At 36.1% G+C, this 14635-nt stretch overlaps 1 protein-coding gene across 1 annotated transcript in view; it reads right to left on the reverse strand.

Moving 5' to 3' along the window:
* The window catches only part of FAXC (failed axon connections homolog, metaxin like GST domain containing), a 97023-nt gene that overhangs the window by 74957 nt on the left and 7431 nt on the right, over nucleotides 1-14635 (reverse strand). The window contains exon 3 of the mRNA XM_074187219.1: nucleotides 1785-1981. Within this exon, the coding sequence (XP_074043320.1) occupies nucleotides 1785-1981 (197 nt within the window). The remainder of the gene's footprint in view (nucleotides 1-1784; nucleotides 1982-14635) is intronic.

Here is a 14635-nt window from a genome sequence, read left to right on the forward strand (position 1 = left end):
TGATAATTTTTCAGGCATCAGAGAAGATAAAGTTCCCCATCAATGGACTGGTCAGTCACTTTCCTAAGCTATATTGAGGCTCCCCTTCCATAAGGATAATTATGGTTGGGAGAGAAATGTTTTGAAAGAAGCCTAGACTTGTATCTGGGAGGTCAGTAAGGCAGATATGATCCTTTATTCAATAGTCACGTAAATGTTAATGAGGGAACCCAGTCACAAGGGAAACTACTTTTTTACTGAAATCTGTCCCAGTTGTTTCCATGCCCAGAACATTTGTTCAGTGAAAAAACCCTTTGTCTATCTGTACCTCCTCCTCTCCCCACTTGGTTTTATGCTCCTGGCCTCTTCACTCCTTTCATGGGAAGAATTACATTTTGGGTATTTAAATGGGTCCTGAAAATCTTTCCTAATCTTCCCATAGCCTATTCAATCACCTCCTTCCATTCTCTAAACCAATAACTCAGAAATCAGCCCCACATCTGCACCTCTCTGGGGAAATAACTTCAAGTCAACTCAAGAGGAAAAGGGGACAGAAGAAAAAATATAAAAATTTAAAAAATGGATATTTTAAAAAGTGAAAAGATAGTAATAACCAGTTTTCAATCCCAAGAGACAGAATAGATCATACCACAAAGATTAAAAGAAAACAAAATAGAAAATAGTTTACCTACTGAGACTAAAATAATAAGAAAAAGAAGAACTTCCCACTCTGAGTAAATTTTTTAGGACTATCAAATAAGAGCTACTTCTTTGTGACCCAGTAGATAGTCTAGAGTTAAGTAGAGTTGAGTTTAAATCAAGTCTCAGAAACCAACTCTCTGACCTTGGGCAAATCATTTAACCTTTAAAATGGAAATAAAAACAGCAACTACTTCTCAAGTTTGTCATAACAAATGAGATGATTGTAAAGAGATTTGATATAAAATAAGCAGTCTATAAATGTTAGTTATTATCATTATTATAACAGAAGTTGCATTTAATGTCAAAGAGTCAAAAGACTTTTAAAATTGTGTCCCCAGAAAAAGCTAAAGCCTTAAAAAAAAAAGCTTCCAATTCTATGTAAAGATTCAAAAAAAAATCAACACATTAAAAAAAACAGAAGATTTAAGGGAAAGGGATATAAAAAAACATCAATTTAATACTTAATTTACACACTAGAAAATTTAGCACAACCCTAGAGTAGCACAAGGGAAGTTGAGAAACATTATCTTTTGATGAAAAAACAAGAATTGGGAGATTCTAAAGTACTTAGAAAGGAAATGTTAATTCTGCAACAAAGAAAAGCAAAATCATCCAGGAAAAATAATTATTAAGATATAAAATGCTATATGCCTTTGATTCAATCATAGAATTAAAAGGATAATAGATTTAGAGCTGGAAGGAACCTCAGGGATCATCTTATCCAAAGTCCTCATCCTACGAATAAAGAAAAAAGGCCAAGAGAAATTAAGTGACTGTCCAAGATTACACAGTAAGTGTCAGAAGTATGTTGTTCTTTCTTTTGGGGTCTTCAAACTGCTTCATGAATCCTCTAATGGTCTAATGCATCACAATTGTATTCCCAAGCTATCATGAAGTCTTTCTATCACCTCAATCCATTGAGTAACAGGTCCAAATCCTAATCAAGTCACAGATTTCCCCCTCCCAAATTCATTTGTAGGAAACAGGGTTGGGAGAATGAACATTGAGTGTATCTGATTGAAGACACCAGGAAAGTTCCTCTCTTGACTCACCCAGAATCTGCTACTCATCAGGCATAGCTCCTCTTCCTAAAACAAACTCACCAATAGAAGTGCTCCTCCACCATCTTGGTCACAGCTCGGGACACTGCTCTTTCATGAGGACCAAGGTTCTTATTTAAGTTCACTCCAAGTTTCTCTTCCAAAAAGTCAATGATGAATTCTGTGCCAGACACTTTTTCCTGATTGTATTCAATCCAAGGCATTTTCCCTTGAGGGGAAAGCTTTCCATCAAAATAGTTCTAAGCAAGTGAATGGAGAAAGAAAAAGAAAACATTAATAAAAACCCCTTCAACTTCTACCTGATTAAAAACAAACATGGAAACTGTGATTGGTGTCAGAGGGCCTGGCTTCAAATCCTGACTTTACTACTTACTTTCTATGTGATCTTAGAAAGTCACTTAACTTCTCTGGGCCACATGTCTAAAAAACAGTTGAACAAAATTGACCTCAAGACCCCTTCCAGCTCTAAATCAATGTATTTTGAAGTCTATGATCTATGAGACATTAGCTCAGGGAGGCCTTGTGCTGATAAGATAAATGTGCAAGTCCTTCAAGAAAAATGAAGGTATTACAAAATGACTAATATGTAAATATGTTAAACAAAAGTACATGTACAACTTTTACCAGACTGTTAGCTGCCACTGGGAGGGGAGATGGGGAAGGGAGGATAGTAGAAAATGTATAACATATATGCAAGTGTATGGATGTTGAAAAACTTCCATAATATGTAATTGAAAAAATAAAAAAATTAATTTTTAAAAAATGAAGTATTACTCATATATAAGTTATGAGGTAACATCTCACAAATATAAAGATTTAATAACCCTAAATGTAAAGTTATTGAGCAAGCTTGACTGTTCATAGGGATGCTTGATATTCCATTTCTATTAAAAATATTTAATTTAAAATAATAACACAATAATAAATGATATATAGTTATATAAAGTTTACAAATTTTAGATATATCACTGAAGAAGACAGGTTTCAATAAGAAACTGTCTTTACGCTCTTAGAACTTACATCTTATAGTGAAACACACAAAAAAGATCTATAAGATATATAAATACATGAAAGATGCACCCAAAAATAAATAGGGAGCATTGAACAAAGACACTCAAGATATTTATGATGAAGTAAGTCACTAATATGAATAAACTTACAAAGAAATTATAATACTAAAAAAAATTTTAAAGAAATTATAGGGTGGCTAGGTGGCACAGTGGATAAAGCACTGACCCTGGAGTCAGGAGTACCTGGGTTCAAATCCGGTCTCAGACACTTAATAATTACCTAGCTGTGTGGCCTTGGGCAAGCAACTTAGGAGAAAAAAATGAAATCAAGGACATACCAGGTAGGTTTAGTATTCTAAGCAGTCCCAATATAGCAGGAGGCTCATATTGATCAAGGTTGAAAAGAGGAATACCAATACATTGCTCCCAGCTTTCAAACTCACTGGAGGTGTCACCTTGGACAAGTCATTTCACCTACCTTTGCCTCAATTTCCTCATCTATAAATGCAATATCTGCAAAAGAAAAGGATTGGAGAGGCAGCTAGGTGTCTCAGTGGATAAAGCACCGGCCTTAGAGTCAAGGAGTACCTGGGTTCAAATCCAGTCTCAGACATTTAATAATTACCCAGCTGTGTGGCCTTGGGCAAGCCACTTAACCCCGTTTGCCTTACAAAAAAACTAAAAAAAAAAAAAAAAGGATTGGACTAAATGTTCTCTAAAGTCCTTTCCAGCTATCAATCTATGATCCTTTGATGAACTAGAAGTATAGAGTAACTTTTACTTTACTTTGACATCTCCAAATAAATTAAGGAATGAGAAAGCTAAAGTTGTAATTCAATTATTTAATTTGATTTGATTGATTTGACCTCACATTGGTCTTTCCTGTCTGAATTTATTGGCTTGACTGAGTTTTGTTGTTGTTCAGTCATGTCTGACTCTTCATGATATAAACTGAGGTTTTCTTAGAAAAGACACTGGAGTGGCTTGCCTTTTCCTTCTCCAGCTCATTTTACAGATGAGGAACTAGAGCAAATAGAAGTAACTGATTTGCTTAGAGTCACATAGCAAGTGTCTGAGATCAAATTTGGACTCAAGTCTTCTCCAAGCTTGGCCCTCAATATCCTCTGGGCCAACTAGCTGCCCTTGGCTGACAGCATACATAGCCTAAATTAAATCTTTATTTTGTGTTGTGTCTATCCTTAGATTGAAGGAAATCTGAATAAATACCCAAAACCTCTACCAATCTGTCTAAACTCACCCTATCTTTATCTTTAGCAAGCAAAAAAAAATTGCTTATCTCACAACAGGAAAGCTCAGCAATTGATAGTTTTTTGTTTGTGTGGTGAGTAGATGGAGGGGGAAAGGATTATGGAGGAAAAAAGAAAGTTGTTTGGAAAAAAATTACTTAGGGTTTTTTTTAAAAAACTTGTAATACATTTCCTTTGTCAGCTTACAAAAGTGACTGGTTGGGGCAGCTAGGTGGCACAGTAGATAGAGCACCAGCCCTGGAGTCAGGAGTACCTGAGTTCAAATCTGACCTCAGACATTTAATAATTACCTAGCTGTGTGGCCTTGGGCAAGCCACTTAACCCCATTGCCTTACCAAAAAAAAAAAAGTGACTGGTTGCCTTCAAATTGAAATTTCAGATAGATACCATACATATCTATCAAACAGAGCTCTCAGAACTTCTGCTTCATATTTCTTTTGGAAACAAATGCCTATACCCAAAGAGTTAGGTCTATATCCCAAAGAGATCAAAGGAAAAGGAAAAGGAAGCCTAAAAATATTATTAGCAGCTCTTTTATGTGTAGCAAAGAATTAGAAACTGAAAGCATAACCATCAATTGTGGAATGACTGGACAAGAAAAATGTAATAGAATACTATTGTTTTGAAAAAAATGATGAAAAGGATGAGTCCAAAGAAATCTGGGGAGACTTCTATGAACTGATACAAAATGAACAGAACCAAGAGAACAATTTATATAATGACAAAAAAAAAATTGTAAAGGACAAATAATTTGGAATGACTTAAGGAAATCAGATCAACACAATGGCCAACCATAATTCCAGAAGTCTTATAATGAAACATACTATCCATCTTATGGGAGAAGTGATGGACTCAGTGTGTAAATTGAGGTTTGAGGGGTTTTTTTGAACATGTCGATGTAGAAATTTATTTTGCTTAACTATACACATTGTGATATATTTTGTTTTTCTTGTTTTCTCAATGGGAGGCAAGAGGAAGAAGGAAGAAATAAGAGAAAGAAATACATATATACACATACAAACATATATGTACACAAAAATATATATACAATATATAGGAATTTTCTCTTAGTGTTCATTAAATTCAGAATTTAAAAAACTAGAAAAAAGTCACAAATGCATATATTTTTTGGCTTTATGCTCATTAGCCACTATGATTATTTGACATTTACTTTTTTCCTTAAATATATCAAAGAAATACTTCATCTATTATTTCAAATGCATTTGAAGTCAGATTTGCCAACAGAGGACAATTTCATACCTAAAGATCACTGTGGTAGAAGATAAAGAGACCTCAGTTAGAGAAAAATCCTCTTGTCATAATCTGATCAAGTTCAAAATTTCCTCTCAATTTATTGATGGAAGAGTAATACATTCACATTTCAATGCATATTGCTAGTAAACAATAAAGATATTCAAGAAAGCAGAGAAGAAAAAATTAGTGTTGAAGAAGAAAGCATTAAAGGTATCCTGGGCAAATTAGTTTTCTAGTCCTCAGTCTCATTTATCAAATGAAAAGATTGGACCAACTGATTTCTAAGATCTCTTCCAGTTATAAATTCTTTTTTTAAAATTTTATTTACTTAAAGTAATGGGGTTTAGTGACTGGCCCAAGATCACACAACTAGGCAATTATTAAGTTTCTGCGGTCACATTTGAACTCAGGTCCTCCAGACTTCTGGGCCAGTGCTCTATTCACTGTGCCACCTAGCTGCCCCCCCAGTTATAAATTCTAAGTTATTTTGCCTATATTGTGTGTAGAAAATTTGTTAGAGGACCCAGATTTAAAGACTCCCTGCTTGGTAGGTCAGCTACTTGATAGGCCATGCTGCTCAAAACATTTTTATCTAAATTTTTATCACATTAAATTCAGCATTCAATATTTTAAGATTATTTTTAACATCACTTAAGTTGACTGACATTAAATATTTCTTCAAATCTTAGTGGGGGGAAAGACTTGAAAAGTAAAAGATTTAGGAACATGATCTTTTTACTACCCCCCCCCCAAAAAAAATTCAAATCTTCCTGAGAATCCTTCTAGATCTATTCCAAAAGTCAGAATTTGAAAGTTTCCCAACATAAGACATTAGAGTAGAGAAGAGGGTAGGGAACTAGAAGAATGAATAGAAAGACTCAAAGGATGATGGAAGGAAAAGCAGGTAGGAGAGAGAACATGACCTGTACTCTAAAGCAGAAAAGGGAAGGGGTAAATTCCTTTTTGGCTAGGCATAATGGTGAGAAGAATTTGATTGAGAAGGGATTTTTGTCAGCTGCCTGACAGATTTGAGTGTGTATCAACTGGAGTCAGGTTGTAGATATGACTAATAAAAGAACTGGAAATTAATTGACTAGCCCCGTGTCATATGGGTGATCTTATACTTTGCTCCTTTCCCCTAAGAAAGGAAGTAGTAGTAGATAATTGGTATGGAATTTTGAGTATACTGTTAGATGGGATATCTGATTTTAACTGTTTTATTTGTTACAGAGTCAACTTGGAATGGATGACATTTTAAAAATCTTCTTAAGTCAAAGACTGTAACACTTAGCCAAGAAAGTACCAGTAGCAGCAATAAGGGGAAGCAGATGGCCAATTTGGGTATGGTGATGAAGTAGCAGAGCCACATAGCCCCCATTGCCTTAATGAGAGAGTGGGCAATCCTCAATTATATATTTTCAAAGTCAGTAATTAATAGAGCAAAGACCTGAAAGACTTATAGACAGTAGAGTAATAAAGCAAGGAAAAAATGGATCCATGGAACATGAAAAGAGGGAGCAGAATTGATGAGATATGAAAGCACAGTCATAAAAATCAAAGGAGGAACTGGAGGGTTATCAGATCCAGATCCATGACAAACAGCAAATCTGAATCTTGTCCTTCACTAATTCAGTTAGTCACATAAACTGTACAGGTCCAGAGGAGAGAATTAACTCTCTAGTGACTCCAAGTTATTTATATACTTATAAATAAGGAACCTCAACTCTAAGGTTAGGCTGCAAGTCTGAAACAACTGTCTAGATTCAAAGGAAAGTGGAGCTTATCAAAGAGCCTATCAATGTCTATCCTAAAACATGAACTATTTAGAAGAGGATCACAATAACATGGTACTCTAAATCTGAAACAAATGGGTAAGTTCTTGGGCAAGGTGAAATCTGCCAAGGAAAAAGTATCTCTTAACTGTCAGTATTCTTTGTTATTCATAATAAACTTTTTTTTCCTGTTTTATGTTTTGTATGTTTGATTCTTGGAAGAGAACTGAGAACATCTAAATGAGAGCTAGAAACAAATCCAATTCAAATGCTGAGAAAGCACTTGGATGGGATGGGATGGGATGGGATGGGATGGGATAGGATGGGATGGGATGGGATGGGATGGGAAGGGATATTGGGACCATGATCCATAGGGCTATTATTGAGAAGTCTTTAAGATCACCCTCAGTCAGCATAAGCCCAGAGACCTACTTTAGTTTACTGAGTTGTGTTAGAAGTAATCTATCCCTCCTTAAATCTGTCACTATTCTATTTTGTTTGACCTCTCCTTTCATTTTCTAACTTGGATTATAGTTAGATATGTAATTGTCCTATACCCATACTAGGTTATAAGGTGGGTTCTTTGTCATTTTGGTATCCCTAGCATAGTGCCTCACATATACTAAGTGATTCATAAGTGCTTGTTGAGTTACATAAGAAATCTCAAAAAGAGGTTGACTACTATTTCAAAAAATTTCAAGAGCTAGAAAGGAATTAAAAATCATCTAATACAATCCAAACAGGTATGAAAGTCTTCTATACCACCCCAGAAAAGTGGATTTCCAGGCTTAATTTGAACTGTCTGATATATATATATATAACTGATATAATCAGTCCACTTTCAGGGAGTGCTAAGTGTGAAGAAGTTTTTCATCATATTAAGTCAAAATCTATCTATTCAGTTCTATCTTCTATCCTCTGCTCCTATGTCAAGTCAAACAAGTTTAATATTATTCTCATCCATATGATGGCCTTTTAAATACTTGAAGAGAACCATCATGTATCTCCTAAATCCTCTTTTATCCTGCCTAGTGAGTATTCCCAGCAATTCTTTCAGTTAATCTTCATGTAGCATAGTCTTCAGGCCTTTTCCTGTGGTCATCCTCCTCTGAACAGGCTCCAGTTTATCAATGTTTATCCTAAAACATGAACTAAGCATAGTTGTGATATAATCTGACCATAGAAGAACACATTAACTCCCCCTCCCCATTCTGAACACTATGCTTCCATGAATTCTATTAAAGCTTCTATTACTGTAGCCCAATGTCACCTTAGCTTTTTGATGGTCAATTACCCTGCTGGTTTATAGTATATTTGTAAACCACTAAGACCTAAAGATCTTTTGCATACAAATTATGGTTGACCATATCTCCTGGATCTTCTGCTTTTACAAATGATTTTTTGAACCAAATGTCTAATTCATCCTGAGCAACTTCAGCATTAAATATTTACAGAGTACATATAAAGGCTTTACTTTTTTCTTTTACCTCTTTACAAAAGCTATGTACAGGAAGAGGTTTCAATTACAATCTCACATAAATCAGAACACCACTGAGTATTTTAAAGCATCAATCAGAAATGATTTTTTCTAGGAGGGGAATGGGGTGGGGTGAGGGAGGAATCCTTCTACTTTGTCAACAGTTTCTATGAAAATAAACTAGTGCCAAAACCAAATACTTCCAAGTGTTGTGGCCTGGTATCAAATTTCACAGTAGGACCTGCCTAGTCCCACTAGATAGTGACAGGGCAGCTGTCCTTCAAAGCAATTGTTGTGAAGATGGAAACCAAGTCTTCTCTGCTAACTCCATGGTCAGAAGGAAAAATGGTCAGTTGAGTGTAGTCACTAAAGGCTTCCCTTCTATAGAGAGGTAAATAACAGAATCACTTGAGTGTGAAGGATAAATCTCCAGAAAAAAAGTCTGAAAGCAAAGAGTAGTTACAAATTGCTAGACCTTCATTCAACTGCCAACAACACTGCAATTAAATGCGGCAGTGTTTAGTAGAATAGTTATAGTATTAAGACAGATGGATGAGTAAGTGGCCCACTCTCTCTTTAATTTAACACAACTGCATTCCAGTGTTGCATCTCCTGAAGAGGTTGAAAGCCAATACCTCAGCCGAGCAATGACCCACTGATCAGGAGTCCACTTGGGCAAAAACAAATAGCGCTAGTTAAAATTGATTTATAACATTTTAGAGTTTACAGAGCACCTCATTCATTTCATTTCATCCTCATAGACACTGATTGAGGAAAGCAGTGTAAGTTTTATAGGCCCCACTCTACAGAGGAAGAAATGGAGCTCAGAGAAAAGTGATTGGCTCAAAATCACACAACAGGTCAAGTTATTCTTTGGCTCCAATTCCTGTGTTCTTCCCACTATAGCAGGCTGAGGAATCAAAAGAAAAACCCTATTTTTTTTCCTTCAGAAAAGAGAGGAAATACTCATCCTAGATATCTTATCCAACCATTACATATTTTATCCTGTGCAGAAACAGATGGCTAATATGAAAGAACAACACAGCAAGACTTAACTGCCTGCTGTTTGCCAGTTTCTGAGGGCCCATAAAAAATCTGAAAGACCTTGGGAGGGTAAGAGATTATGCTAATATAAAGTCTGGTTATTATTACGGTTGTTTGAAAAGAAAATTTGAATTGTTGCAGGTAATAAAAAATAATGCTTAGCATTTCAAAGGGCTCTCTTGGAATTCTCCAAGTACTTTAAAATACAGGTATTCAATAACCAAAGAGGCACTCAAAGCTCACCAAATACAGCTGACCAGTGGACCAAATTCAAGGGATGATTGTTCTCAGGAAGCCAGCCAAACCTGGAGTTGGAAGGAATAGGGAGCTATCTGGGTTATCTCTCTCTCTCTTTTGGTTCTCTTCTCATGTGCCTAACCTCCAGTGAAAAGCGAGCATCCTTCCCCTGAACATCCTCCTTCCCTACTCTGGGAATGACAGTAAAATAATCACAGCTTCTTCCTGCTTCTTATTGTTCCAACCATAAGACAGAAAAAATATAATTTAGAGTCTCAAGGGGGTGCATTTTAGAGGTACTGTCATTTTGCAAAAAAGAACCAATAAGAAATTTGTTTTAACTTTCCCTTGAGGAAACTAGGTGGTGTGGTAGATAGAGCTGAGAGATGGAATTAGATCTGTATCCAAATTCAATTCACACATTTAATAGTTATAATAACAGCACCTACACCTCACAGGATTGCCCTGAGAAACAAAAGGTATATAACATAGGTAATTGTTCAGTCATGTTCAACTTTTCATGATACCATTTGGGGTTTTCTTAGCAAAGATACTGAAGTAGTTTACCATTTTCTTCTCTAGATCTTTTTACAGATGAGGAAAATGAGATAAAGAGGGTTAAGTGACTTGCCCAGGATCACACTGTTAAGAAATCATGTGAAGCTAGATTTGAACTCAGGAAGATGAGTCTTCCTGACTCCAGGTTTATAGCTCTATCCACTGTGCCACCTACCTGCCCTAACATAGTTTAAGAGCTTTGCAAAATTAAAAAACTTAACAGTCCTATATAAACGTTAGTTATGATTACTGTTAATTGGGCTTGGGGTTTTAACACCAGATATTTCTCTCACTGTCCAAATCCAAGTGTTAACTGACATATTTCCTATTAAATTCCTCATTTTCCCCACAGCACACTCAGTTTCCCACTAACAGCATCTCAACTAAAGTTTTCCAAAAACAACCTGAAGACTACAGAAACTCAATTCCTGTCTTTCTTGGAAAGACTGGAGTGTTCTGCTCTGAAATTTCAGCTATATAAGACAATTACATAGCATGATAACTTCTGGGAAGCATATCTGTAAAGGGATTGTGGCCAACAACCAGGGATATGCTGGTAAATGTTTAACATCTAGCACTCTGTTGATATAAATCTACTCATAATACACTTTTAAGTTTAATCTGCATCATTAACCTTTTCTCCATCATTTTCTTAAGTCTAGACAATCAACAAAACAATAAATCAAGGTAGTGAGATCTTGTTTGAGCTGGGTCCAATACATCATTGTCAACAATTCTTGATAGAACAAATGTCCTAAATATATTTAGGCTTGATATAAGAGGAAACTTCCTAACAATTAGAGCTATCTACAAGTGTGACAGGCTTCCTTGGGAGCCAGTAGATTCCCTCTCCACCACCCAAATCATGGTCACATGTTCCCATGACTTAGAGTTTCCTTTTCAGATAAGGTCTGGATAGGACAATCACTGAGATCCCTCCCAATTCTATGATTCTGTGACTGAAGTTGGAAGCAAAGGTGATTTTCAAGACATAACATACTTGACCTCTTCAAGGTCAAGTATATATATGCAAACATCTATGCAGATATATCTCTATATGCTGAAACCCAGAACCCAGTGTGACCTCTGGGCCTATGATAAGTCAATACTAATGGAACACAGCTTCTGACAGATTCTACCAAGCTAGAAAGACTCTAAAGACAGACTGGTAAGATTATAGCTTTCATGAGAGAGGATCAACCCAACAAATTCAGAGTGACTTATCACCAGAAGATAGACCAACAGGCAATGATTTTTTTTTCCCCACAACACCTTATAAAGACCATTTAGGAAATACTTGATCAGTACTGGTAACATCCATGAAATCACAGAACTATAAAGTATTAACGAATCACCCAAAAGTAAAGGGTTAACAAAAATCAAATGGGATGGTTTTAAGAGATGTGACCCATGTAATTGTCTCATGGCTCAGTACTTTACAATGATAATTATGTTATGTGACATTTATAAAAATTCTTTTTAAGGTTGCATGTACTATCTCAAGTGATCTCATTAACTCTGAATTCATTTTACATACAAGGAGAATGGGATTCAGAGAGGTTACATCACTTGCCCAGGATCACAAAGTTAATGTTTTTGAAATAGGATCTGAATCCAGTTCTTCCTTGTTCAAGGTCTCTACAATCCAAGTCACTCAATTGCCACTTGTCCTTAGGCTTTTATCACCAGGCAGGGTAGGGCAAGCAAAGAACCCTAGTTCTGATGGGCCCATTTTGAATAAGCCAGGTGGTAGATGTCAATGAATAGATACTGGGCCTAGAATCAGAAAGACTTAAATTCAAATCTGGCCTCAGATACTTACTAGCTGTGGACTTAAAGCAAATCTTTCTGCCTCAGTTTCTTAACTGTAAAATGAGGATTAAAAACAGTATTTATCTCACAAGATTGTGGTAAGAATTCAATTAGTGCAGAGTCTTTCAGATAATAAGCATTTAATAAATGTATGTTCCCCTTTCCTTTCCTCCTAAAGCTTTTCTATTCAGAGGAAGCAAAGCAACCACTCCCTTGCCCTCAAACACAGCAAAACAAATCTAACATCTATTAAATGCACCTGCCCAATCATGTATAACATTGTTATTCAGTTTTGGCTAGATGAAAAGGATAATATCATTGACATAATGAGATTTTTCTTCTGCTTCCCCCCCTTTTGGCATTTGTTGACTTTTTCCCAAATGACGAAAGAAGAATGGTACAATTAAGTGTACGATAGAAAGATCACTAGATTTTGAGTCAAAAGACCTGGGTCTGAATTCCAGCCCTGCACTTACTTAACCAAGTGACCCTGGGCAAGTTATTTGACTTTCCTAAATATTAAAGTTCCTCATCTATAAAATTAAGTAGTGTTGGACTCCTTAAAAGACCCTGATAGAGTAAAATGCATTATTCTGTGATCTACATGGGAGGAAACAAGGAAATAAGCATGTAAGCACCTATTTTTAGCTAGGCAGTATGAGAAGCACCTATAAACATTAAGATTTGATCCTTACAACCATCATGGGAGGTAGATGCTATCATGATCCCCATTTTATAGTTAGTTAAATGACTTGCCATGGGATCACACAGGAAGGTAGTAAAGGTTATGATCAGGTCTGAACTTAGATCTTCCTGACTCCAGGCCCAGTTAACAGCCCCCCAAACCACCTTACCACCTCAAACTGCAAAATGAGAAACTAAATAACCAGAAGAGGAAGACTGAGTATGCCTACATTGCCAGTTTCTACAGCACTTTAATATATACAAAATGCTTCCCTCATGGCAACACTGTGGGGTAGGTAGTATACATATTAATTTCCTGATTTTTACAGTTGAGGCAACTTGGATGTATAAAAGTGAAAGGACATGACTTTCATTCATCTCCATGGATGAGCCATACATCTAGCTAAGTATTCAAGTTGAGATCCCTAGACGGTAAGGAAGGTATCTTTCTTGGTTTTTAGATACACCATTAGTACCTTTAACTACCTGCTTTCCCAACTGTCAAATAAGTGGCTAAGAATTGTTCTCCTCAGCAGAGGGAAAAAGGGGACCACCAAAGACTAATAAGCAAAGGATCACAGAATCATAAATCTATAGATCTGGAAGGGAATCCAGAAGCCAAGTCCAACCCCTTCATTTTACAAATGATGAAACTGAGGCCCTGAGAGGATTGTTTTTTCCTCATGAATGCTTGCCCTTGGGCATGTGGATTGTAAACAGTAGAAATCGGATTCAAACCCAGGTCCTCTCATTCCACACTGATCATCCGTGTCACTAAACTCTAAAACATTCAATTTTTATCAAATTACTGGCATTCTAAAGAACACCTTTGTTCTTCTCCAAACCTGCAGTAATGGATAAAGTCATGGTCTTGGGGTAAATAAAATCAAAGTTTAAATTCAACCTGATACTGAGTGACCACAGATAAGTCATAACCTTTTTGATCTTATTTCCTCATCTACAAAATAATTACAGTAATATCTGTGCTAATCTATCTCTCAGGGTTGTTTTAAACCTTAAGAAAAATTATGTGCATCAAGAATACAGCAATTTTGAAAGCAATATAAAAATGCTAGTTATTTTTAGAAGAAATCAAATAGAGTAGGGAGGCTTTGTCTTCCAAACATTTGTGTGTCTAATCAAGGTACTTCCAGGGGGAAAAGGACCTTTCCAGTACTATGCCCACCTTCTGACATACCCACTAACTAAACTCATTCTCTTGCCCCAGATACCAACAGGAATTCCAATGCAAGGTCACTTACAGGCTTCTGAGATAAAGACTAAGTTAGAGCTAGGAACAGCAGCACAGTTCCCATCAAGGGCTACCTGACATTTGACCCATTCTAAACACTTACTGGGAAGAGTGTTTTACATTTGAAATGGTATTCCCAGCACAAGCAGAGCTGCCACAATCAAGGACTTTCATAAATCATTCATATAACCACCTCAACTCCACCCCCATGAATCATCTAGATAGATGGAGCTGTGACAGATTCCTCAAACAATCAATCAATCAAATAACAAGAATTTCTTGTGTATCTATTATGTACCAAGAACACTATGATGGGTCCTGGGGCTACAAAGATGAAAATGAAATATTCGCTGTCTTCAAAGAGCTTACAGTCAATTGGAAACGTCTAAATATGGTGGTAATCAAAGACTATAGAAAATGACAAATACTAAACACTTTGTAATACCTTTTTTCTTGGGTTCCCATAGCAACTGAATAAAGAAATATTTCTCATCCGTTATCTCTAAATTATATAACAGACATTTG

Source organism: Macrotis lagotis, chromosome 5 (genome assembly GCF_037893015.1).
Source record: "Macrotis lagotis isolate mMagLag1 chromosome 5, bilby.v1.9.chrom.fasta, whole genome shotgun sequence".
NCBI lineage: Eukaryota > Metazoa > Chordata > Mammalia > Peramelemorphia > Peramelidae > Macrotis > Macrotis lagotis.